Below are 26740 nucleotides of genomic sequence, written 5' to 3'. Positions count from 1 at the left end.
ACCTCCCCTGTTTCAGTTTAAAACCATTTCCCCTTGTCCTATCACCATCTACCCTTGTAATCAACCGTTCCCTGGCCCCCTCAAGTACTGGAAGGCCACAATGAGGTCTCCCCAGAGCCTTCTCTTCTCCAAGCTAAATAATCCCAGTTCCCTCAACCTTTCCTCATAGGAGAGGTGCTCCAGCTTTCTGATCATCTTAGTGGCCCTCTTCTGGACCCGCTCCAAGAGCTCCACGTCCTTCCTGTACTGGGGCCCCCAGGCCTGGACTCAGTACTCCAGAGGGGTCTCACAAGAGCCGAGTAGAGGGGGACAATCACCTCCCCCTCCCTGCTGGCCACCCCTTTTTTAATGCAGCCGAGAACACAGTTGGGTTTCTGGACTGCAAGCACACATTGCCGGCTCATGTCCAGCTTCTTGTCCACCAGGACCCCCAGGTTATATGGTTGCAGTTTGTAGGAGTCCTTTGATTAGTTTAAATCTTCCAGTTCTTCCACTACTTGACCAACTCTCAAACTCTTAATTTAGACAATCCTAAAAAGTTCTTTTATAAAAGGACACTACATTAAAATGCTCGAACTCTGTTGAATTCTATACTATTCCTTACCACTCAACAGACAAAATGAATGGGCCTTATTCATACACTCAGTCCTACAAGTAACAAATAGAATTTGAAATCCCCAGAGGCAGATCTATCTCTAATTTGCAGAGGCGGAATTTCATAAGACTCAACTTTAGAACAAATTAGGATCCAAAATAGCAGGCATAAGAAAAGCAAAACCTCCACTGACCTCCAAAGGCATTTTGCAGAAGTAAGATCCATACAGAATCCCACAGACACACCATATGCTCTTTGAAATTTCATACACACTGTGTTTTGACAGACTCTGGTGCACACACAAAAAGCCTTCACCTTGAAACTCAAGATTTGAAGTGAGCATTGTTCTTGTAAAATTGTTGAACAGCTGCAGGATTCAGAGAGAATCTCCAGAGCATGTCTCAAAGAGATCTCCTATTGAAATTCAGCAGTACTTTTATCTTCAGGAGGACCTCAAGATGCAATTCATGCAAGGACAAAACACCAGGTCTACATGTCCTAAATTCTGCTTTTAGAATCTAGTGCTCCTGTGTTACATTTATTTTTTGTATGTCTTTTTCAACTGACTCAGTATTCCTTTGTACCTAACTTAGCATACATGGTTTAGTTCAAAGCAAGTTTTGTTCAAGAGATTCTTCTGAACATTTGTAATGTGAGACACTTGTTACTGTACTTTACAGCTATTTACAGAGAATAATTGCTTTACATTAAACAGTGCATAGCACATTGTCATTGTCTTCTATCTACAAATAGGCTGGTCAGTGGTAAGGTCCTAAATCCAGAGTAGTTTGAAATCACTGGAGGGTGAAAAGGAAGGATAAATCCTTAGTCTTTAATGAATCAATTGCATCACATGTTCTTCACAAGTCAAAATTTTGTTCAATGAAATCTGAAATAAAATTATTTCTGGATTTAAGTAATCAACAACAGTGACTAACAGGAGAAAATTAAAAAGAGAAAGACGAACTCCAGATCAAGGGCTTCAGTAAAGAAAAAAATGCATATGAACAAAAATTGGCGTAAGAAAAAAAGTATGTTAAAAATAGTAAGTTTTGCAAATCTCATCATTTCCTTTCAATGACAAATACTTGCAGCACTATATTACCTGCCTCAGAAATAAACATTAACTTACAGATTTCACCCTTTTCATTCCAGTGTTCTCTTTTTTAAACACCCATTTTTCTTCACAGGCCGAATCATTTCCTTGGCATCTGAAACTTCCTTTGTGGGAGGCAAGATTTTGTATTACCCTTTCTGTAGCCATGCTTTTGAAAAACACTATCTGTCATTAAATTACTCTCTTCTAATATTTACTCACTCTTAACTTAATTGCTTGAAAAGCTTCTCTAACCAACTTGTTTTCAGTTCTCAGAGACTGATTTTAGTGCCTTACGGAAATATTCATCCTATTCAACATGAGCAGTCTAATGAATTATGTGCAAGCAAGTTCACTATAGTTTCTCTCTGGTCTGTGGAGGAACTTTCAGGATTCACACTGTCCTGTGACAGACCAATTTCTTTCCACAGATAAAGCACAGTAACCAACTTAGATCAATTACCAAACTTTAAAATGGTGAAAGTTGGATGAAAGAAGCCTAAGGACTGGAAATGAATTCCCAGAGATGCTGAGATCACACAGCTCCCTCTAACTGCATTTCATATGTGGTTACTCCTCACATTCTTGTGATTTTATTATGAAGTTTGCAAGATATTAAGTATTAGTTATGGCCCAAGTGCTAAAGTCATACAAATCTCAATTTTCATATAAGTAAAGAAAAAAACAACAACACATTTTTCCAGCTGCTGCAGCTGAAGAAAATAATAACAATAATAATACAAAAATTAAAGCAACTCAGTACCAGAGAGCATTGGATCACAATCTTTTAAAACATTATGACTTCAAAAAAGCCAGTCTCATGCTTTCTGGAAACTTAAGATACAACTTTCTAATAAGTGAAGCTGGCAGTTCTGGCATCATTCACTTTTTATTATGAAGTTCAATATATTTAAAACAAAAATCGGAGACATCTAAATTCAGAGGTGATGTCTGCCTTTTTAAACATTAAACTGTAACATTATGTATTACATAAAGAAACACCTTTAAAATAAGAAAACAGTAAACATCTTCACTTACTATTACTAAAGCTACTCATTCACAGATCAGTCACAAACTACTTTCACTGTGGTTTATAGCACTGCTAAATCTAGCCTCTAGAATTCAAGTCAAATTTCAGAGGATCATGAGATTAAAATAAATAATTCTTAGGATTATATTCTTCCATTTTCTAAGTTGTTAAGGTACACATGGGTTCTTCTTTCACTCATCATCTGAAACAGGGGGATTTAGATCAAATGTCTGACGAAATTTATTACTGAGAGAGCGGTGAGGTGCTAGAATGTGTTTCCCAGAGAGGTTGTGGGTGTCCCATCCCTGGAGGTGTTTAAGGCCAGGTTGGATGGAATCCTGGGCAACCAGGTCTGGTACCACATCCAGAGATTGGAGGCCCTGCTGTGGAAAGGGGGTAGGAACTTGATGATCCTTGAGGTCTCTTCCAACCTGAGCCATTCTATGATTCTATCAGAAAGCCTGAATTCAAGTTAGCAACTTGCATCTGTCTCTTTCCTTGAACTTACTTGAATGCTTGCACCTGCTAGGAAGTACCTGCACAGGCCAGTCTAACAATCATTAGTACTAAAAAAGAGAAGTGAATCACTCTTACAATTGGCTCTTGCAGCCAAAGGCGGATCAGAGTTGCAAGGGTGTAGTACATCACCAGCAGTAAGACTGGATTGGCATGGTGATACCAGTGTAATTCTTGATTTTTGATGATCATCCAAGTGCTTGAGCAATTTGTCTGTGTAAGAGAAGTGACACCAAACAACCTGTGGATGTAAAAAAACAAACAAACAACAATCAAGTTAGAGAATAAACATCAAATTTTCCATGGTTAAAATATTTTTGTTTCAGAAGTATTTGCTTACCTACAGTGCTCTGGTAAAATAAAAATAAAAATGCAGTAAACATCTTCATTCCAGAGTATTTACTGTTCAGGAATGTTTTTTTGTTTGTTTGTTTGTTTTTTCTCTTGGTTTTCAAAATAAAGCATGGGAGTATATCACTGCACCTATCATGCCAAATGTAAAAACTTTAAATGACCTAAGCCCTTGCAGTTCAAGGCTGCAGAACACAGGGAGACAATCTAGCTGCACGGCCATTTGGAAAATCGCAGCAACATGACATTTCAAAGCGATTTACTGAACTGACATACAAAGCCATTCCATACACCCTGCCAGGATACAGCTATTTCTAAGTACATTATGAAAATTCTTTTTTTCAGAAGAAAAAGATAAAACTATTAATAATTGTCTAATTATGGAAAAAATTTGTAGATGCACAGGCCTCCACTGAACACACAGCTGCTGTGAGCAGAAAAGGACATTATGCAAAGTGACAAAGCAACTTCTCTGAATGATCGGATCATAGAGAAAAAAAAAGAGAAAAATTAATTCCATAATTAGTATTAAAATAGTTGCAGTACTAATATCAATGAGATTGGTTGATTATTTCTTGAAAAACTAGGATCTCACCATATTTTTACTGGGTAAGAAGCTTACAATGGGAAAAGAAACACTTAAGAATAGAAAAAAAAAATCCCTAATATTTTTAATTTTAGACAAGGTATTTGATGCTTTGTATCTGAAACCAAACTGGTAAGAAGTCATAATTATCCTGGTTCTTTCAGTCTGAAATATTTTGCTGAGTTCCAAAGCTAGTTCATAAAGTCACCATAGCATACATCAATATTCATCATAGCAGTCCGATTTATTGACAACTTTCTACAACGTGCCTAAGAGTTTCCAATTGTTACAAGAAATAAATTCGACTCCAAGAGAAGTTTAAGGAGAACAAACATCCTGAACTTAGATTTACTCTGAAAGAGTAAAACAAAAACATTACAATAAATGTGTGTGTGTGTAGGGGGGGGGGGGTTATTTTTTATTTTTAATGCCAGGGAGTTTAAAAATAAACAGTAAAGGTCTAAAAGATTACTTCTTTTACCTATTAAAATCCAACATGAAAAGGAGAATGAATACAAAGTACGATACTGAACAGAGATGCACTGCCAGAAATCTGCCCATTCAATGCTATTAAATGAAAATCAAAAGAAAAAAGAGAGGTTGTTCATTCACTGGGGATTAGTGGCAGGGGTATACCATTAATGGCCAGAACTAGTGCGCTACAGTATTTTATTGAACAATTTATCAGCACTCCCTTCTCCTGATTGTCAACAAGAGCCAAAGGCTATAAACTTTAAGACTTGGAGCTTTTGGGTGGATCCATGGTTGGAAAGGATAAGAAAAAAAAAGAAAAAAAAAAAGTTCTGTGTACAAAATAAAATGGTGTAACTTAAATGAGCTGACAGACCTGTGTTTGGCATTGAATCATATTCAAACTTCTGTAGCATCCAGGCAAATTCAGACCCAGTATTATGGTTTGGCTCCACCTGACTGCAATACATGCTGGATTGTATCCTGTTCATATTTCTATCAGCATAAAGGAACATTCTGCTTTGTCTGCTTTCCTCTCCGCCAACTAACTTGTAATTTTGACTCCTCAATGATCAGGGTTATTGAGTTCCATCTTCCATCTTGATTTCAGAGTGCATTCCTCCACCTTTCATTCGTCTTAATCTTTTCTGTGTAAGCACAGCACCAATCACCCTACTTCTGCTTCACAATTGTCTCGGAATTAGGTTGCAGTCCAATTCTTACTGAAGTGAGACATCTTTCCACTGACATTGAATTCTGAGTATTTCCTACAGAAATCAGGGAAAAACCCTTCCGCCAGGCAGACCTGAACTTATTATCACATATTCCATTCTCCTGTATAATGTACTGCAAGAATACTGTCTCAAAAACTTGTTTTATCTCCACTGAAGAAATATTGCATATAATCTTACCAGTTGTGAAAATGTATTGTTTCGGTTAAAACCTCATTCTCCTAGCTTCATCTACTCGCTTCAAATTATCCATGCTTTCTACTAAGGGTATGAATTCTGCTCCCATGTGGTCCTGCATTCACCAAATGCCAAGTTATAATGTACCTCTTCCATCTTAGTTGTGAACTAACCAGCACTACATTTAAGTCATTTCATCCTGTCTCATAAATCATTACTCTAAAGAACTGCTGCTCATTTCTAAGGTCTTCTGAGTTTTGGAAGACTGTTAGTTAAAAAGGTACTCAGCACAAATTCCTCACGTCCAAATTCAGAACACTTTGATGTCTTGGAAATGCTCCTTCTATCTACAGGTCTTCAATAGGGCTACAGGTTGCTACTCATTCAGTATTTATATTCAACCATTATCTTCAATGAGAACTGCTGATGTAGAACATTTTTCAATGACATGGAGTCATCATCTCTTATTTAAAGCTTTTAAATAAATAGGAATGACTGTCATAAAACATGTAAGCATTTACAATAGGCAATATATACTACTGCATTATTCAGTTCTGCATATTTCATTCCACATAGACGACATTATGCACAGCATATTGAGGTTCTGCTATATTTGTTACCAGCTCTGTCTTTCCCAACATACGTACATACAATTAGTAAAGCCAGAATGCATCTTAGGTGAGGGAAACCAGATGCCAAACAAGACAAGAAAGTGCATATCTGGATACAGAAGACAAATAAACACACAAAGACCCTTATTACTGGAGTCTGTTTACTTTCTGCGTTTAACTTCATAAACAACCAGAGATTTCCAGGGTGCAATAAATTCCTTTTTTTTTATTCTGCAAAGAAGCAAAGGTTGTGTTTTTCAATGTCCTCATTCTGCACTTTATTTAAAAACATATAGCAGAAATAATTCAGAAATTTTCAGGAACTATAAGGAGCCAAGAGGAACTTGAATATCTGACTAAGGCATGTTCTGAAATATCACAGTGAAAAGCACAGTGAAAATTTCCTAAATTAAAGGTGGTATCTATTTGTGTTATTCCTACTTTATTCACTTGTTTTCCCAGCAAAGCTTCCTACTGAATCTGTGAATCATCCTTCTGGCAGATGCACTTTCACCTTCTGTAACTCTATGGCAAAAAACAAAACACACACACACAATCCCTCCTCCCTTCTCCCCCCCAAAAATACAAAAAAAAAAAAACAACCAAACAAACATCACTGTCTGCTCTCAGTCTAGTATTAAAAAAAGAGAAGAACAATTTTGATTTAAAAAAATCCTTTTATGCTCTCATCAATTTGACTTAAGGAATTACTGATTTTAGGATTCCTCTATGCACATTGCTGAAATATCTCCAACATGCATTATTTTAGTATGACTCTAATATAGAAAATAATTGACATTTACTACTAGTCATGGTAAAAATATGAACAAAGATGCTTATATAAGAAAAAAAAATCAATACATAAATATGTGTCTTGGATACAGAATTATTAAGCACAGTTATTACATAACTATTCAGTCTGTGAATTTTGCCTCTGGTAAAAACAATGTGGAACATTTTTCTTTGCAAAAATGTATCTCTCATTTCAGATCTTGGATGTACTGATGCTATAGGAGCTGATTTCAGATCAGGATTTATTTCAAGATTTCCAAGACATGGATGGGAAATAATTCTGACTTCCTGCATAGCATAGGACACGATAATTCTCGTACTGGACAAATGATTTTCTGTGATACAGTCTTCTAGTGATACGGTCTTAAACAGGGGAGGTTTAGGTTAGATATTAGGAGGAAGTTAGATATTAGGAGGTGATGCAGTGGAACAGGTTGCCCAAGGAGGTTGTGGATGCCCCATCCCTGGTCCATTCAAGGCCAGGCTGGATGTGGCTCTGGGCAGCCTGGTCTGGTGGTTGGCAGCCCTGCACAGAGCAGGAGGGTTGAAACTCAATGATCATTGTGGTCCTTTTCAACCCAGGTCATTCTGTGATTCTACAATTCCATGATTTTGTGGTTGAATTAAAGTTTACAGGCATACAATTATGATTTCAAGTGATAGCAAATCTTTAATTGACATACTGTATTCTTGTCAACGGTTTACGGGCTGGTTCGGCCCGGTTCCGTGACTAGAAGGGCGGAGGGATCCGCGGATCCGCGCCCCCGGAAAAAAAAAGAAAATAAGGGACCCCGAAATAATTGAAAACAGTGGCAACAATCTGAGGTAAAACAAAGTAATTTACTAAATATGGTATCAACAGAATTTTATAAGGAGAGAGAATGTGAAATTGATAGTGGATCGGCCTTACCACAACACTGAGATGAGAAGCGCAGGCAGAGAAGCGCAGGCGAGAAGCGCAGGCAGAGAAGCGCAAGCGAAGCAGCGCAGGCAGAGAAGCGCAAGCGAAGCAGCGCAGGCAAAGAAGAGAGCATCAGGTGACCTTGCCGGGAGTTATATCTCCTCGTTGACCGCAAAGCCCCCTGGGGAAACGTAGCTGCTCTTCTCCTCTGGACAGGCACCCGGAACTTGAGCATCAGCAGTCAAACCCCCAGTGCATTGCATGATGTTATGATGTGGAATACCGATAATGAAAAATCATGAAACCATGACATTCCACCCCTTATTCCACATCACTACATCATGCTTAATATATACAAACAAAATATAAACACACGCACTAGGAATTACTGACTGCACTCCCTCAACATCAAGTTCCCTTGCGGTACACATTGAACATCCCCGTTTTCCTGCATCACCCACCAAGTGGACCCAGGTCCCTGGGCAAAAACAGTTCCACGAAGAGGTTTGTCCTTCTCAGAGGCTGGAATAACCCAAACTGCCTTTCCCAACATATTCTTTACATGTACAACAGGGACTTTATCTCCCTCTACGGTATGTAGGGAGCTGGACTGGGTTGGACCACCACGATTGATAGATCCTCTGGTATTGACTAACCAGGTGGCTTCTGCCAAATGCTTCTCCCAGTGCTTAAATGTACCGCCTCCCATTGCTTTCAGCATAGTTTTTAACAACCCATTGTATCGTTCAATCTTACCTGAGGCCGGTGCATGGTAGGGAATATGGTAAATCCACTCAATACCATGACCTTTAGCCCAGGTACCTACAAGAGAATTTTTAAAATGAGTCCCATTATCTGACTCAATTCTTTCTGGGGTACCATGTCGCCACAGGACTTGTGTCTCAAGACCTAGTATGGTATTTCGGGCGGTAGCGTGGGGTACTGCATAGGTTTCAAGCCACCCAGTTGTTGCCTCCACCATGGTGAGCACATAACGCTTACCATTACGAGATCGTGGCAAGGTGATATAATCAACCTGCCATGCCTCCCCATATTTGTACTTTTGCCATCGCCCTTCCTCCCAGAGAGGTTTCATTCTCTTGGCTTGTTTAATTGTGGCACACGTGTCACAGTCGTGAATGATTTGCGCAATAGCATCCATAGTTAAATCCACCCCTCGGTCTCTAGCCCACTTATATGTCGCATCTCTCCCTTGATGGCCTGAGGTCTCATGGGCCCATCGGGCTAGAAATAATTCACCCTTGTTCTGCCAGTCCAGATCTGTTTGGGCCACCTCAATTCTGGCAGCTCTGTCTACCTGATGGTTATTTTGCTGCTCTTCAGTAGCCCTATTCTTGGGCACATGGGCATCTACGTGACGCACCTTTATAACCATATTCTTTATTCGGGCAGCAATATCTTTCCACAGGTCAGCAGCCCAAATAGGTTTACCCTTTCTTTGCCAGTTGTTTTGCTCCCACTGCTGTAACCACCCCCATAGAGCATTTGCCACCATCCACGAGTCAGTGTAAACATAAAGCATTGGCCACCTCTCCCGTTCAGCAACATCCAGGGCCAGTTGGACAGCCTTTACCTCTGCAAATTGGCTCGATTCTCCTTTTCCTTCAGTGGCCTCTGCAACTTGTCGTGTGGGGCTCCACACAGCGGCTTTCCATCTGCGGTGTTTCCCCACAATACAACACTATCCATCTGTGAATAGGGCATATGTCTTCTCATTTTCGGGTAGTTCATTATATGGTGGGGCCTCTTTAGCACGTGATACCTCTTCTGCTGGTGGTGTTCCAAACTTTTTGCCTTCAGGCCAGTCCATGATCACCTCTAGGATTCCTGGACGGTTGAGATTCCCCATCCGCGCTCGCTGCGTAATCAGCGCAATCCACTTACTCCACGTGGCATCAGTAGCATGATGGGTGGAGGGACCCTTTCCCTTGAACATCCAGTTCAGCACTGGCAGTCGAGGTGCCAGAAGGAGCTGTGTTTCTGTACCGATTACTTCGGAAGCAGCCCGAACCCCCTCATACGCGGCTAAGATCTCCTTCTCAGTTGGAGTGTAGCACTCTTCAGACCCTCTGTACGCCCGACTCCAGAATCCCAGGGGTCGGCCTCGGGTCTCTCCTGAGGCTCTTTGCCACAAACTCCAAGTGGGACCTTTCTCTCCAGCAGCAGTGTAGAGGATGTTCTTCGCATCCTGTTCCATCCGTACTGGCCCCAGGGCCACGGCACGGGCTATCTCTTGTTTAATCTGCTCAAAAGCCTGCTGCTGCTCAGGACCCCACACAAAACCATTCTTCTTCCGTGTCACCTGATAAAGGGGGCTTACAATGAGGCTGTAGTTTGGAACATGCATTCTCCAAAAACCCACTACACCCAGGAACGATTGTGTCTCTTTCTTATTAGTGGGTGGAGACATGGCACTGATTTTGTTGATCACATCTGTTGGGATGTGACGACGGCCATCTTGCCACTTTATACCTAGGAACTGAATTTCCTGGGCAGGCCCTTTCACTTTGCTTCGCTTAATAGCGAAACCAGCACGCAGAAGGATCTGGATTATTTGCTCTCCTTTCTCAAAAACTTCCTTTGCTGTGTTGCCCCACACGATGATGTCATCAATATACTGTAAGTGCTCAGGAGCACCTCCCTGTTCCAGTGCAGCTTGGATCAACCCATGGCAAATGGTTGGGCTATGTTTCCACCCCTGGGGCAAACGATTCCAGGTATACTGAATGCCCCTCCAGGTGAAAGCAAACTGTGGCCTAGATTCTTTGGTCAAAGGAATGGAGAAAAAGGCGTTAGCAATATCAATGGTGGCGTACCATTTGGCTGCCTTTGACTCCAATTCATATTGGAGTTCTAACATATCTGGCACAGCAGCACTCAATGGGGGTGTGACTTCATTCAGGCCACGGTAGTCCACCGTCAGCCTCCATTCTCCACTGGCTTTACGCACTGGCCATATGGGGCTATTAAAAGGTGAGTGAGTCTTGCTAATCACTCCCTGATTCTCTAGTTGGTGAATCAGCTTCTGAATGGGGAGCAAGGAATCCCTGTTGGTGCGGTACTGCCGTCTGTGCACCGTTTTTGTAGCAATCGGTACTTGTTGCTCTTTCACTCGTAGCAACCCCACGGCAGATGGATCTTCTGACAGGCCAGGCAAAATAGACAACTGCTTAACACCTTCTGTGTCTACAGCAGCTATTCCAAAGGCCCATCGATACCCTTTGGGATCCTTAAAATATCCCCTTCTGAGGTAATCAATACCAAGTATGCATGGAGCCCCTGGGCCAGTCACAATAGGGTGTTTTTGCCAGTCTTTACCAGTGAGGCTGATTTCGGCCTCCAACATAGTCAGCTCTTGGGAACCTCCAGTCACCCCATGAATATAAACTGATTTTGTCCCTTGGTGACTCGAGGGCATTAGAGTGCACTGTGCACCAGTATCCACCAGGGCCTTATATTTTCGTGATTCTGATGTGCCAGGCCATCTAATCCACACAGTCCAATAAACTCTATTATCCCTTTCCCCCCCCTGGCTGGGGGCAGGGCCCCTCTATTTGTTACCTTCACTGTCTGCAGCAACTGGAGCAATCACCTTTTTGGAGAAGTTCACCTTGGTGGTTGATTTGTCTTGTAACTCTCTTACCCGTGCTTGAAGTACAGGAGTAGGTTGTTTATGCCACTCCTTCATATCTTCTCCATGGTCACGTAGGTAATGCCACAAGGCAAAACGTGATGTGGTCTTACTGTTGTCACTTGCTCGAGCAGGAGAACGTCTTCTTTTGATAGCTGAGACATTAGATGCCACCGGCTGGGAGGAAATCAAGTTGATCAGCCCCTCCAATAGGCTGTTTTGGGGATTCTGGTCCCCATTTGATGTATCCGTTACCTCCATGGATTTATCAGCTTCAGGCACGGTTGATAGTTTGTCTATTATATCTTCTTGTTTGTTTTCCATTCTGTCCAGCTTTTCAGCTACCTTTGTAATGGCTGAAACACAAGCTCGCAGAGGGCTTAAATGTAACTCAAAGTCTTGAAGTTTATTAACCAATTCACTTATAAGGGGTCTTCTTTCCCCTCTGCCATACATTGCTGCAAATGTGCTGGCGTACCTTTCTGGTGCGGTCTTTGTGAATGTACGCCACATGTTTGGTGTACACCTGACTCTCTCGGGATCATGCTCTTGGTCTGGCTCGTCAGGAATGAAATCGGGGCTATGTAGCATTTCCACCACAGCATATTCTCTTAAATAACAGATGCCTTCTTCCATATCAGCCCATTTCTTTTTCTCAGGCATCAGATCATCTTTGAAGGGGTATCTTTCTTTTACAGCTAACAACATCCGCTTCCAGAGGGTAAAGGCCTGGTTCTGGCATGTACTAATACCTCTGTCAATGGCTGAGTCCCTAGCAACGCCACCCAGTTGGCGAGCTTCTCTACTATCCAGCCACACACTGTTGGCCCCATTGTCCCAACATCGAAGTAACCAAGTGGCAATAGGCTCATTTGGGTGACGTGAAAAGTCTTTTCTCAGACTTCGAATTTCATTCATTTTCAGAGATCGATCAACAATGGTAACGATATCTTGCTCACCTCTTACTCTTTCGGGACTTCTTGTTGCCCTCATTGGCGCCGGTGACCGTGGTCTTACTGAGGGCCCCTCCCCTGGACTTAGGGGTGCTTCTTGTGGATCTTGGAGCCACTCCTCTGGACCTCTCTCCTCTTCTTTCTTCTCTTCTAACTGAGTCGAGATTCGTTTCATTTTCCGTCCTCTTACAGGGGCAAGTGACATCAATTGTGGTGCTTCCTGTAGTTGATCAGGTTGGTCAGTTCCAATGCTCTCATCCTCCAGTTCAGCTCGGAGCCTGTCTCGTTCGATTATGAGAGTATCTAGCTCAGATTGGAGGGTGTCTTGTTGAGATTGAAGACTGTTGAGTTTGGATTGCAGGGAGTCTCTCTCAATTCGGAGGGCATCTCTCTCAGATTGGAGGCTGTTTCTCTCGACCAGGAGACTCTCTCGCTCATTTTGCACTGTTTCCCTGAGACTCTCCTTTTCAATTTCACAAACTCTCTCCCTCTCCAGGATAGTATTGAATAAGGCCCGGTAAGCATTAGCCAGGCCCCAAACAATTTGGGCCTCCTCAGATCTTCCTGAGCCACGACATTCCTGTCTCAAATATCTGTTTAAATTTTCAGGGTCTTTCAGGTGTTCTGGAGTAAAGTTCCATGACACCGAAGATTTCCATCTCTCTAAAGTCTCACCCAGGCCTCTCCACATTCCCTGCCACTCAGTATTTACTGGTTTTGGGGCAGACTTCCTCAAAATATAATAAATACTAATAATAAGTGAAATGGTGAGCAGTACATTCACGGAGATTAATAACGTGATCAGGTGAGCATTGAAAATCCGCATAAAGAATTCAAAGGAGAGGCTGGAAACCTGCTTAAGAATCCCCAACCCTGTAAAATTAGCAGCTCCCTCTGGAATGGTATGCCACATAATATGCAGATGCCACATAGTTATTTCCATCCATGTTTTCAATTGGCTATATATACCTATTGCTCCATAGAGCAAAGTGGTGAACTTAATTAAGGCCCAGTATGTTTTTAGCATTAAGAAAGAAGAGACAGTGGCATGCAGCCCCTTAAAAGGCAGTTTCAGTAGAGAAAGCATTTTTTTCTCTTTTTTTTTTCTTTTACAGAAACAAGATAGCAAGGCTCAAAGTTTACAAATATCCTAGAGTATTGGCCGTCCGCCTGGACTTTTCAAGGTCACGCTTTCAGACAGTACTGGTGAAACAGATAAACTTTCCCAATGAAGCTGTCTGAGAGCGGAGAGAGAGATTTGTTCAAAAAGCTAAAAAGCAACTGTTGCCCGCATTCTCCACCAAGAATGTCAACGGTTTACGGGCTGGTTCGGCCCGGTTCCGTGACTAGAAGGGCGGAGGGATCCGCGGATCCGCGCCCCCGGAAAAAAAAAGAAAATAAGGGACCCCGAAATAATTGAAAACAGTGGCAACAATCTGAGGTAAAACAAAGTAATTTACTAAATATGGTATCAACAGAATTTTATAAGGAGAGAGAATGTGAAATTGATAGTGGATCGGCCTTACCACAACACTGAGATGAGAAGCGCAGGCAGAGAAGCGCAGGCGAGAAGCGCAGGCAGAGAAGCGCAAGCGAAGCAGCGCAGGCAGAGAAGCGCAAGCGAAGCAGCGCAGGCAAAGAAGAGAGCATCAGGTGACCTTGCCGGGAGTTATATCTCCTCGTTGACCGCAAAGCCCCCTGGGGAAACGTAGCTGCTCTTCTCCTCTGGACAGGCACCCGGAACTTGAGCATCAGCAGTCAAACCCCCAGTGCATTGCATGATGTTATGATGTGGAATACCAATAATGAAAAATCATGAAACCATGACAATTCTTTTGCACTTCATTTCTGCAATAATTTTGTCTAGATGAGTTTTCCGGTTGCTGCATCTTCCTACAACTCTGTGTGCTACCTCATATAATACGTCTTACACTGCTTTTCCCTATACAACAGACCTGAAGTCATCTTCTTGTATCTTCTCTGAGCTTCACAATACATAGCAACCTCATCCAACGATGCAGAAAATTTATAATCCAGCTCCACCACACTGCACAGCTTACCCCTGTTTATACAGCCCACTTATTGCACTTGGACATCACTCAAATATTAGAGTAGAAGTACACAGGTTGCTCTGAAAGTAATGCCTCCTATTTAATTCCATGGAAACTGCAACAAAAAGCACAATAACACTATTTGATAAAGCAAATTCTCAGCTACAAAGTCCTATTTTTCAACAGTCACCACCATTAGATACGCAATTTGCCAGTGACAAACAAGAACCTGCATGCTGCATTCATGAACATCTGCACCAGCAGAGCTGACCCACTGTTTCACAGCTGCTATATTTTTGCTATTTTTTTTTCCCTTTGAACTAGTATCAATTACTTTCACTTCCAAAGGAACCATTTCATTTCTTTTATCGTCCCCAGCATGCTAGCCAGTTCCATAAAAGTGACAGTGAACTCTTAATTTTCTGAAAGCAGCTGAACAGTTGGAGGATGTGACAGTGGTGGAGGCAGAGGGAGAAGAGAAGCCCACTATGTAATGGGTGCTGGAGGCAAAACTCCTAAATGCATGACTACCAGTGTTCACCTCAGCAGTTCAGAGACTCAGAAAGTTCGATTTAAATAATATGAATGTAATATCTTAGAGATTATTTTAACTTGTCTGAAGGATATTTGGATGACACTGTACTAAAATCCTGACTGGGTTTGGCAGCTGTTTCATTTGTTTAAGAACTGGGAATAAAAATTACATAAATTACATAAGTAATGCCACTTTAATTACAGAAGCAGCTGCATGGAAGCTCATGAATATGTATCAAAATACATTAATACAACAAAAACTTGCAAGTTCTCTGCAGAAAGCTTGAAAATAGTAACTTGCAATGTTTTACAGACTCAGCTCTGACTCAGCGGAAGCAGAAGACATACAACAGCTTTTCTCACGAGTCCAACCTAATTCATGACAATGGGCAAGCACCACATAAACAATTCATGCAGTGCTTTTGATCAAAGAGGACATCAACTGATTCACACTGGGAGGAAAATGTTTCTCATCGTGTCCTATTGATTATGCTTCCTCTGAAGAGTCTGAGAGAGCAGTCAAAAACTGTTGAACCACTGTGAACTAATTGCAAGTGCTGGCGAGACTGCACAGTGCTTTGCATTTAGCTCTCATATGTTCTAGCCGGTCATCAATGTATGGTGACAGCAACTGACAGGTTTTACTCTTGGCTAATCACCTTCATTGCAAACATATCACTGCTTAAACTTGCACCCAGATTTGTCAAGCATTTTCTTAAAAGCCTCCTATTCCAAATCATTCCGGTCAGAGACGTTAAGATTATGTCAGTAAATTAACTGCATATGTTAATATTATGACATACTTTAAAATGCTCTTCCTTCATAAAATAAAGGAATAAAAAACTCTCTCAGATACCCTAAAAAATAATAACAGAGTGGAGATAAGAAAGAAACAAATCAATGGCTGCAGTACATGCGACTTTCTATATTACATTCTTACATACTCTTTTTCAAGGTGTCGGAGTCACAAAAACAAACTGAAAACATCTAACTGGCAGAAAAAAAGAACGAGAAGAAATCTGTCCAGCTATTGCATGCAATGCTTCATCATCTGTTGGATGCCAGAAGCTTCCATTTCCGTAGGATGCAAAGGCAGGATGTCTGAAATCCTGGACCCAATGTGATTCTGTTATCAAGGGAAGCTATTACAATGTGCGTTTTTACTGAGAATCACATATTTTGATTAAGTAGCAAGAAAATATATCCACTAAAGAAGGAACTATCTGGGTGATTTTGGCATGAAAATAAATTGTTGTAATAGTTCTCTCTTTTAAAGACAACCATGCCTATTTCTTTAATGTTGCTAAGCTTTAGAAGGTTGTATCTTTCCCTTTCCTTTCCTTTCCTTTCCTTTCCTTTCCTTTCCTTTCCTTTCCTTTCCTTTCCTTTCCTTTCCTTTCCTTTCCTTTCCTTTCCTTTCCTTTCCTTTCCTTTCCTTTCCTTTCCTTTCCTTTCCTTTCCTTTCCTTTCCTTTCCTTTCCTTTCCTTTCCTTTCCTTTCCTTTCCTCTCCTCTCCTCTCCTCTCCTCTCCTCTCCTCTCCTCTCCTCTCCTCTCCTCTCCTCTCCTCTCCTCTCCTCTCCTCTCCTCTCCTCTCCTCTCCTCTCCTCTCCTCTCCTCTCCTCTCCATCCTTATCTATTTATTTATTTATTAGTTGGTACTGAATTAAGAAATTCAGAATCTAATATTGTAGAGGTACAATGCTGATTTCAGTGAGTAACACTGAGTATAAAAGCAACTTACACTTTCACATCCACTGTTGCTTTGGCAATAGGCAACAGAAAGGTACAGATGTCTGCCCATACAGAATAGTAATCTTTTTCTAAACCCTCTCATGCATAGTTGCTATTTGAGTACGTACATGCACCATGAATTATGCATACTGTAATATAAGGTTTATTTGTACCATAATATAAAATCAATATGGAATTCAGGAACACAGAAGAACTATTTTTATAATAGTGTACTTAGAACACTACAACACATAGAATTTTGTAGAAAAGTGTGAGATTACAGATGGCACTTCATAGCTTCTAAGACAATTTAACACCTTTTTAAAGTCATCTTCATCCAAATATTCCTGTTACTGTGTTTAACATTTTAACATTTGCTTTTTTCCCACAATAAGCTGGATGTACATTACAAATACTGACTGATTTAAGCAGGAAACAGTATTTTGCAGCCCTTGCTTCCTGTTTCAGGAAAAGATTTACCATAGACTAATAAAATAAAATAAAATAAAACAATGATGCAAATCTGCAACTTCGATATGGCAGCAGACTGGAAATTAAATCCAGAACAGGGCAATGAAGATTACAGTTTGAAGAAAATGTTTGTACCAAGCCACTTCAAGAGCTACACTTCCTGATGCAGTATTTAGGATTACCGGAATTTTTTTGCTGCAGCCAGTACATCTTGGATGGTTATTCACAGCAATGGCATCAGAGACTTCAGCTGTCTAAGCTGGGTTTGGGGAATCCATCTTTTTAGAACTCAGATTTTATGAACAGTTGGAGTCTTTACGTCATCCGGATATCTTCTATTGTACACTTATTGCACTCTTCTCACATGGAAGGATGGGAGAGAGGTGACTGGGACTGAGGTAGAATAATGAATAGCTGAACCCTAAAACAGAGATGCTATAAGTGATGAAGGGAGGGGAGGGGAGGAGGAGAGGATGTGGAGACGAGAAAATGGAGAGGAGAGGAGAGGAGAGGAGAGGAGAGGAGAGGAGAGGAGAGGAGAGGAGAGGAGAGGAGAGGAGAGGAGAGGAGAGGAGAGGAGAGGAGAGGAGAGGAGAAGTTTTATAAGCTAGGAATTCAGACCACATTGTGCTTCATGCTCAAGAGTGAGCAGTGACCCAATATTTTTAAATAAATAGCAGAACATGGGGAGAAAAGATGTGGGAAAGTGATAGGGATGTACTGCATTAAGCATCCTAAAGTGTTAGGGTTAAGATGAACAGGAGGCATTTGGTTGTGCATGGTTTTATAAGGGGAAAAATAATAAACAGGAAAATTAGCATTTATCTTTCCAAATCACATTATTTATAAGAATTTTCAAAGATGGAGCTAATCTTTCAACCTTCTCCTCAGGTCAGCAGAACAACTGTGCAGGAGATACTACAGACACAAATTTCAGCCCACAGCGGATGAAAGCTATTAAATTTATCAATTTCTGAGTGACATAAATTTTAAAAAGCATTGAAAGTATTTGTAGCGCTTAAAGACCTGGACCCTAAACATGCGTAACTCAGAACTGACTAAATGGAACTGTGCCATATTAACAACAAAAAAATATCTGATTGTTAGTGTGAGAAGAATTATGATAAATTTCAGCTTAACAGTTAATAAAGTTTTGGAAATATTTGAAAACACAGACTAAGACTGGAAGTGTTTTCCTTCAGAGTGTTGCTATCACAACGCTCTAATACAGGCATATACACAATGAATATAGGCTTGGTGGGTAGATCATTCTAACTTTTGTTTTAATATAATCATATTTCTATAGCTCTTTAGCAGATGTCTATGCACTTATTTTCTACTAACTCTTGGTTTCCATAGCTTCTATTGGATCAAAGCTATTCTGGCAATGACAAAACCAGCCCTGGTATATCTCCCACCCTCTTCTAAACATTAGTGACTATTCTTTTAAAGGAGAACTAATTTCCAACACAAAGCTATTGCATGAGAAACCTCATGGGAAAAAAAAAAAAAGTAATTTAAAACTTGTGTGCTAATATCATGCATATAATGAGGACAGAGAGAAATTATGAGCCATTAATCCAGGAAGCAGCAGAGATGAAAGGATAGCTTTAGGGGTTGTGAACTATATAAGAGCAGGCAAAAACTCCGAATACAATACAAATCTTTATTCAGAGAGAAAAAATAAAAGACCATAAAGGTAGCCACAATAAAATCACTTTACTGTCAAGTGAACTAACAATTTTAAAACAGGATGTTAAATCATATCTGCTACATAACCTGTTTCTTTAAAGTAACCAGATAATGGAATTTTCTTCGAGACTATGTAACTGGAAGCTGTTACAGACTGAACATCCATTAAAAATGAGTGAAATTCAGACATTTAAATACTTCATATATCTAAAATAGAGCAGCTTCCCGAGAGGAATTTAAGGCTGAACATAAGGATTTGTGAGATACACCACATTTCATCTGGTAATCAAGCACTGTAGTGACCTTCTACTCCAAAAACTCATAGTATGCTTTTATTACCTTAGAGGCAATAATTCCCCACTGTTATCATCAATAGTGGATGTAGGCATACAAATGCTTTGGTTACTAACACAAAGTCTATCTCCAAAATCTGACATAAAGATTTATCTTATCAGTGGATTTCCTCTCTGGATCCCCAAGCTATTTCATTAGCCACTGTAGGGCTCAGCTATGCTCTGAATTTCTGGTGAATGCTGATATTGACATTGACCTTTTCAGCACATCAGTGAACTGGAAATGCATTGATTTTGCTTTAGCCTTTGGGGACATTTACTGGGACTTCCAGAGGTGAACATCTGCTAAGAAAAGATGCTGAAGCACCATCTTCCAGTATCTTTTTCCCATTCTTTAATCTCAGCCTGACAGACGAGTTGCCAGCATTAAGGGATCACCAGAAAGGAAAGCAAGAATAAGGTGAAATGGGGATGAAGCTTCTAAGTTGCTTTTGGGCCCCTGTCTGATTCCTATCAGGAGTCTCTCTTCCAACACCATCCTCCCTTATAAGCAGCAGCATCACTGCTTAAAAAGCAGCCCTGAGGCCGCCAATCCCTACCCCAGCAAAGCTGGGCTCCATAGCCCCACCCAAATGGCTCCATGGGGACCCCCTGCCATTTCTTGGGCAGAGGGTACCCAGACACTCCCTTCTCATTTTTCTACCACAAAATTGCCAATTGAGGCATTTTCAAACCATTTCAACTACAAACAAGGGGCATTTTGGGAATCCCTAAGGTTGTGGGAGCTGAGCCAGTGTTTCACAAATTCACAGGATTGTAGAGACGGGAAGAAAACTCTGGAGATCACCAAGCCCAGCCCCCCTGCTAGAGCAAGTTTGCAGGATTAGAGGTGGAAGAAAGAAAAGCCACTGCAAAGGAGAACGCTGGATGGCATTGAAAACAGTGGTTTGACACCCTCTCTCCTTCCACACCTATGTACACACTCGTTGCAATCCAAATGAAAAGCAATTCCTACAGAACAGCACCATGTGGGAAAGAATAACACCCAGACGGCACCAGCAAAATGAAAAGTTTTCAATGTTTTATTGCATTTTCTATCAGAAAGGAATGAGAAAACAGGTCCTAGTTTCTACAGAGCCACGTGGAAAACGGGAGAAGGAAAATGGAAGGCATGCTCACAAGCATCTCTGGCCACAAATGCTTCCCGTTGCCAAAGGATAAGCTTGGACACCTCAGCACACAGCAGGAGGCATGGCTTAACAAGATCTGTCCATGCCAATTAGTAACTAAGGTTATTGGTTTTTCAAAGCGAGTTGGCAGAGCTGCTGAAGGGACAGGAGCCAACAGTCTTACCCCAGAAAGTCTCACACATGCAGAGCAGAGAGGACAGCCTGACCCCAGAACTCAGTCAGGGAAGGCAGCCCACCAACAGCCTTCTTGTCCTAAATCTGGATGCTGGGAGAAGGATGGATTTATGCAACTTTTCCATTGCATGCAAGCTTTAGCTGAAATCAGACAAAGCAGACCATGCTCAAGTGGCCCTAGTGAGCTACTGGCAATTAGCAGGGCAGTGCTACCTGATCAGAACGTGCTCATCAAGCAACCACATAACCATGCATCTCTCTGCTAGATGAAGAGATTTACTGTCAGCTCTAAAAATAACATATGCAGAAGAACAGAAAATGTTCTAAAGTGTAGCTCCACACTCATTTTAACTTTGGGGTAATTTGGTCTGCAATCTAAGAATCTACGGACAGAGGCTGCAACCAGCAGCTCTGAGTTTTATTCCAAACTCTGACTACATGTAGGGGTTATGCAATTCATCTAACTTTTTCACCTCTGAAATGGAAGGATGATACTTTTCAGTCATATAGACAGTCTTCACGCTTGTGATGCATGAAAAAGATAGAGATTTTCCAATTACTCAGTTGGCAGTGAAACAGACTGAAAGGAAAGCAAGAGTGATAGCAAACAATATAGCGTGGGGAAATGCCTAATTGACTAATTTTACAGCCCAAACAGTATAACAGCCATTTTTAAATCGGTTGTAGACTGTACCTCATTGGTTGAGTTTTTATCTGTTAGTTACCACATTCAGCTAAATGAACATGAAAAGCATCCTCACAAAGGAACTGCTGTGGGTCGCTCCTTGTGTAGATAGATGCTTACTCCCCTGTGTGTACTTAGCTGAGGTCAGGACTTTTTTTAGTACTACCTCTGAGAAATGTGAGGTGATTCACTTGCTAATGTTTATTTGTTGAGTTGAAAACACAAAGAGATACATAAGTGCTAAATATTTATCATCAAAATTCCGGGGCATGCCAGGGTATGAAAATAAATGCTGACAAACAATAGTAAGGGAAGGCTTGTTATGCCAAAAGAAGTAAGCAATCTATATAAGCCATACCTCCTAATGCCATAAAGCAGTAACAATCTGAATCCCACAGGAAGGGAGTTTGGATCTCTCTGTTTTTTTTCTGTTCTTTTTAGGCACTTGTTTAGTGATCATAGTAGGCAGATCGGTGTTGTTCCAAAAAAAAAAAAAAAAAGACAATTAAAAGCTCAATTCTTCAAAGGCATCACCTGGATGTTCTCACAGGGCAGCCTGTGGCAGGCAAGGAGCCTGTATTCAAATGTCAGTGTGGAAATTATGAGTCGATGCACTGCGTATAGAAGATGATCTGGCTCTTGCTGACAATGAGCAGAGCTTCTTTCAGTGCCAAGCTGTGTTGGGTGCAAGTCATGGGACTGGATGTAAAAGTGGGAGGGCTCTGTTATGAATTACTGCACACCTACTTCATTCAAATAAGAGCCAACAGGCAAGTTTATCATGGCCCAGTGGCACTAGTAAAATCTTTGACACTTTTCCCCATCCCTTGCACCTCAACATCCCAACAAATACCAAGAAATGGACAACTTCTACTCTTACATTAATACACAGCTATTTGAGGGCAGAAGACAGCAAGAAGGTGGCAATTTGCCAGCATTATGTCATGCAATGGTGAGTGGTTTTATGTTCAAGTGTAAGCTCAGTTTCCAGATAGTGTAAGCGCTGTTGGGAATGCCAAGACTCCCCTCTCCCCACTAATGAGAACCACCTGCGATAAAAGAAAACCAGTCTCTCCTGTGTGCTGAAGGCTGTTGTTTTTAGAGCACATCTCTTAGTTTACATCCCTTGTTGTCTTTAAAAGGTGTTAGCTTGTCTCTTATTTGCATTCCTTTGGTAGTGAAGGGAAAGATCGAGCCATCAGTCACCAGTAGTACAACTCCAGCAACATCAGGCACGTACAATGCGCAGGCTACATACAGCCCAGCACAGCTCACAATGTGGCCAACCCCAGCCCTATGCCATCATGGTGGTAGCTTTGTCCCACTGAGTGGCCTGGCCTGGCCCCGGGCACACAGTTGTCGCTCAGCAACAACCATCACTATTAACATTACCTGAGCTGAAACTAGGGCATGTGGAGGGTGCAGTGCAGTGCCAACTCAAGTTCTGGCAAAAAAATTTAAGCATTTTGATAAATTGGCTAAACACGGTTCTGAGAATAGTGAAAAATACTATTTTTCTTGCTTTCTGTTTGGATAAATGAATTTGAGAACAAGTTTCAAGATTGTCGAAAAGAGAAAAGTCCGCTTCACAATCATACCTTATTCATGTCATTGCTTTTGGCAGAAAATACGTTTAACTATTGTTAAAGATGAAGCACAAGAAGAGTAAAATTTCATTGAAAATATCTGATGAGCACCTTGAGAACTTGCTAAGAATTGCAGTCAATGCCATAAAATCAGACTGATGAGTTAGTTTCACAAAACCAAGTCACATATCCCACTGGTTATTGGCAAAAATGACAAAATGACAGTGGGTCACCTCTGTTGGTGCAGGTTTTGACGAGTGTGGCATGCAGGCTCCAGTTCATCACTGGTGAAAATGCACAGCTAATGGTGGTAACTATACTGAAAAATAGTGCTTTGTAGCTGAGAATTTATTCCATCAAGCAGAGGTACTGCTCATTGGATCTGCTGTAGTTTCCATGGAAATTAATGAGGTATTACTTTCAGAGTGACCTACATATATACAGCCCAAAACAACTCCTCTTCACTCAGTGTGGCCCAGGCAAGCGAAAAAGTTGGACATGCATGAATAACATGATCAAAGTCATGCCTGCTTTTACTGAGATTGGCTTTTGCGCTTGGTGGGAAGTGAGAGTTAAGGAGTATACCAGTGGCTATGCAGATGGAAAGCCACTGTACTGACTGACAGATAAATTTCTGCAGTCTACCTACTAGTTCAGCTATTGCTTTTTTCCAGAGAATTTCAAACATCCTGTAAATTCTGGCACAAACAGGACTTTGCTGATTTTAAGGAATGGCAGTATGCAGTGAAAAGAGATGGCTATTAATAACCAAATGAAAACCAGCAAGGGCTACAAATTCTCACTAATATAACTGTTAAGTCTACAGTCACTTCCCCATTGTCACTACTGGACTTCCACCAAAACCTAAGCTATCCATTTTAAATCAATACTCAAACTCTGCTGTAAAGTGATTGGAGAGTAGATATTTATTGCATGCCAGCTGATAAGTAAATTCCCAAGGAATCCCTCCAAATGAGCACTGAAAGAGATGGATTCATTTTGGATGAACCTCTGAATGCCCACATAATAGACACAAAGCTGGAAATCTCACAGGAGTGAGCAGGTTTGCAACATCTTCAAGTCTTTCCTGCTACAACTGACTGGGAACTCCGCCAGTGCTTCTCCAGTTGCATTTGGTTATTCCAGATACTGCTAACAGGATGGTTAACAGTGCAGAACTCAGAATATAAAGAATCATGCAATTCGGAACAGCATTTACAGTGGGCTATTTATCTCCTAGTTTAGAAAGCGATTAGAATAGTAGCAAGGACGGTTGCTGCCTTTTGTCAACAGGAGCCTCAACTTGCATTTCTAAGCTGCTAACGGAATCATTCACTTCCTTTGTAAAATAAATTAAAAAATAAAGATAAGGAAGCTGAAGACAAAGCAGTAAGAAAGGACATAAACTAAAGTCTTCTATCTAAGTAGTATTAATAGTCTCCTAATCTATGATGTACTATACAGCTAATATGAAGTTCAGCTGCAAAAGAGTAATACAACAGTGAATCAATCACCTAAACTGTGTAAGAGGGAAATCCTGGCTCTCGAAGCCAAACCAGCCATAGTGACAAAAGTAGAGGCCAGTATGGCATGGTTCAGAGCATGTTCTGAAAGAACAAACTGCTTTCACTGACAGAGGAAAATGGAAACAGAGCAAGGGCATAGCAGTATCTTTGCATGGCATGTATCCAGAGGTCTCTGTCCTGACAGCAAGTGTTGTAGTGCCATGGTGGTAAGTGGCTAAGAAATCAGGCAGAAGGCACAAAAGCCGTTCCAGTCAAAGGGCAGCTCAATATAGGACACACAAATGAACTTTAAACACTCTATCTTACCAAACACTGCCTCAAGACCAGTCAGAGAGCAACTCCAAAAATCACAGAAATTCAGATGGGGATACAAAAACTCTGCCACTCCCAGGCGAGTCACCCTCAAGGCAGATGACAAAGATGGTCTCCAGAAAGGGCTGGTACTGGGAGCAACTCAGGGGAAATGCTGTTGCCCAGCTCTCAGTTCCAACTGTGTTGCAAATGCAGCAAGAGATCAGTTGCCTTACCCTGCAGTGATACAGACACTGCCAACAAGGGAATCGACCAGCATTATCATGCTATTTTGGCAATATCTTCTATCCCGCTGAGATTTTATTGGCACTCCTATCCTTTAATTTCAGAAAGACGATTACAGCTGGGTATCTGAGCCCTATCTGACAGCTCCAGGAATGTTCTAAGACTGTGCTTAGACCCTATACTCTGAATACCCAGGGCCTTTGGGTTACAGATTCCGAATGCAGATATTAGCTTTTTGTAGGTTCAGGTGGAAATTTTGGACTGGACTTATCTCAGATGAATCTAAAGAAAACCTGGATATTCTGAATCCACATCTGTAGGAACACTCCTCTCCCATCAAATAACAAGTTTGTTACCAATCACTGTACGACCTATTTAAAAATCCTGTCCTTGAAGAGATTTATAGGCACCTTTCAGAAGAAAATTTCCAGTTTAAGACAGCCTGAGATTTGCCTTCCCCACTCAGATTGCAATGAAGCAAACAGCTGGTAATTCCAGATTCACTTACAGAAGCTGTGAAATGATGTACCTCTGTCAACAGGTTTGCACTGCCTGGACTCCCAGGTTTGCTTCAATTCATAATGATTTTTTCCTATAGATTAAGCCTTTTTTGTTTAAACTATTTTGAACATTACTTGCCTGAAAACTAAAAGCAATGTAAGACCTACATGTAAGACCAATGCAAGATGTGAATCTCTAAGACAGCATGTAGGTTTTAGTTTAAATCTGATTGTGGGTTTTTTAAACAAATAAGTATATAAGCAAAGTTTTGGATGGGAATAACTTTACCAACTCAAAATAAACTTCATACCACTGCACTGATCCCATTTCTTCATGTTGGCAAGACTTTATCATTGCCCTAATTACAATCTTTTGCCAAGACAAGCTGCAACAGGAAGAAAGGAGGCAGCAATCTGAAAATTGATACATATTATTGTGTATTTTTTAGGCTGTGACACTGTGTACATATTTTCTAAAGTCATTTTAGCTAATTGACTTGTTTTTATTAAATCAGGTGAAAAGAATTTCATGGCTGAAGTATGATATTTTGAGAATTTTGTTTTAAATGAGTACTTCTCACGATTGTTTTCCCATCTCTATAAATAAACAATTCTGTGATCAATACAGCAGCAAGTCAATACAGGAGGTAACTAATTTAAATGAAGGTGTGAAAGGAGTGTGCTTGTTTTATTTTTCAGAGATGAGGTAGTATTTAACCAGTGCAACTAGATAACTCCTATCTGAAGGGCAGATTTGCCTTATTAAGACCAGTCCCTCTGTTCCACTTAGGTGACCACTTTCCTGGGCAGTCAGAGCACTGCTTTGAACAATTGCTCCTCACATCTCCACCATGGGCTGATCTGCAGAAGAAAAGCTGCAAAGACTAGAGGAAGCTTCATGCAAGCTCTTCACTGGTGTACCTGACACATAAGCTACACTTTCAGTTTTTCAGTGCCCTACATATTTTCCAATGTGCACATCCCAGAACACGCTGCATGGCATTTAAATGTGTGTCCATGCCATTTTTATATGCCCACTGCAGAACCAAAAAGCCACAACAGTAGATTTGAAACTGTGTAGAAGATCAGTGTCTCCATGTTTGGTAACAGCAATACAACAAATACAAAGTGCTGTGTTATCATAGTATCCTATTGCTGAGTGGTGGTTATGGTATTTTGCTTGCAGAATCTCTTAAGGTTCCAGGGTAGAACACATAAGTTCACCAAATCAGACCAGAGAGAATATATTTCCCTGGGTTTATTTCAGACCATTCCTTTCAACAAAATTAATTTCCTCTGGCAACACT

At 41.0% G+C, this 26740-nt stretch overlaps 1 protein-coding gene across 2 annotated transcripts in view; it reads right to left on the bottom strand.

Moving 5' to 3' along the window:
- Positions 1-26740, bottom strand: part of PIEZO2 (piezo type mechanosensitive ion channel component 2) — a 291317-nt gene that overhangs the window by 91512 nt on the left and 173065 nt on the right. For both annotated transcript variants that reach the window (XM_085220764.1, XM_085220763.1), the window contains exon 8: positions 3316-3478. In XM_085220764.1, coding sequence (XP_085076890.1) covers positions 3316-3478 — 163 coding nt within the window. The remainder of the gene's footprint in view (positions 1-3315; positions 3479-26740) is intronic.

The sequence above is a fragment of the Meleagris gallopavo genome, chromosome 3, assembly GCF_905368555.1.
Source record: "Meleagris gallopavo chromosome 3, MGAL_WU_HG_1.1, whole genome shotgun sequence".
Lineage (NCBI taxonomy): Eukaryota > Metazoa > Chordata > Aves > Galliformes > Phasianidae > Meleagris > Meleagris gallopavo.
This window is presented reverse-complemented; position numbering and strand designations above follow the sequence as displayed.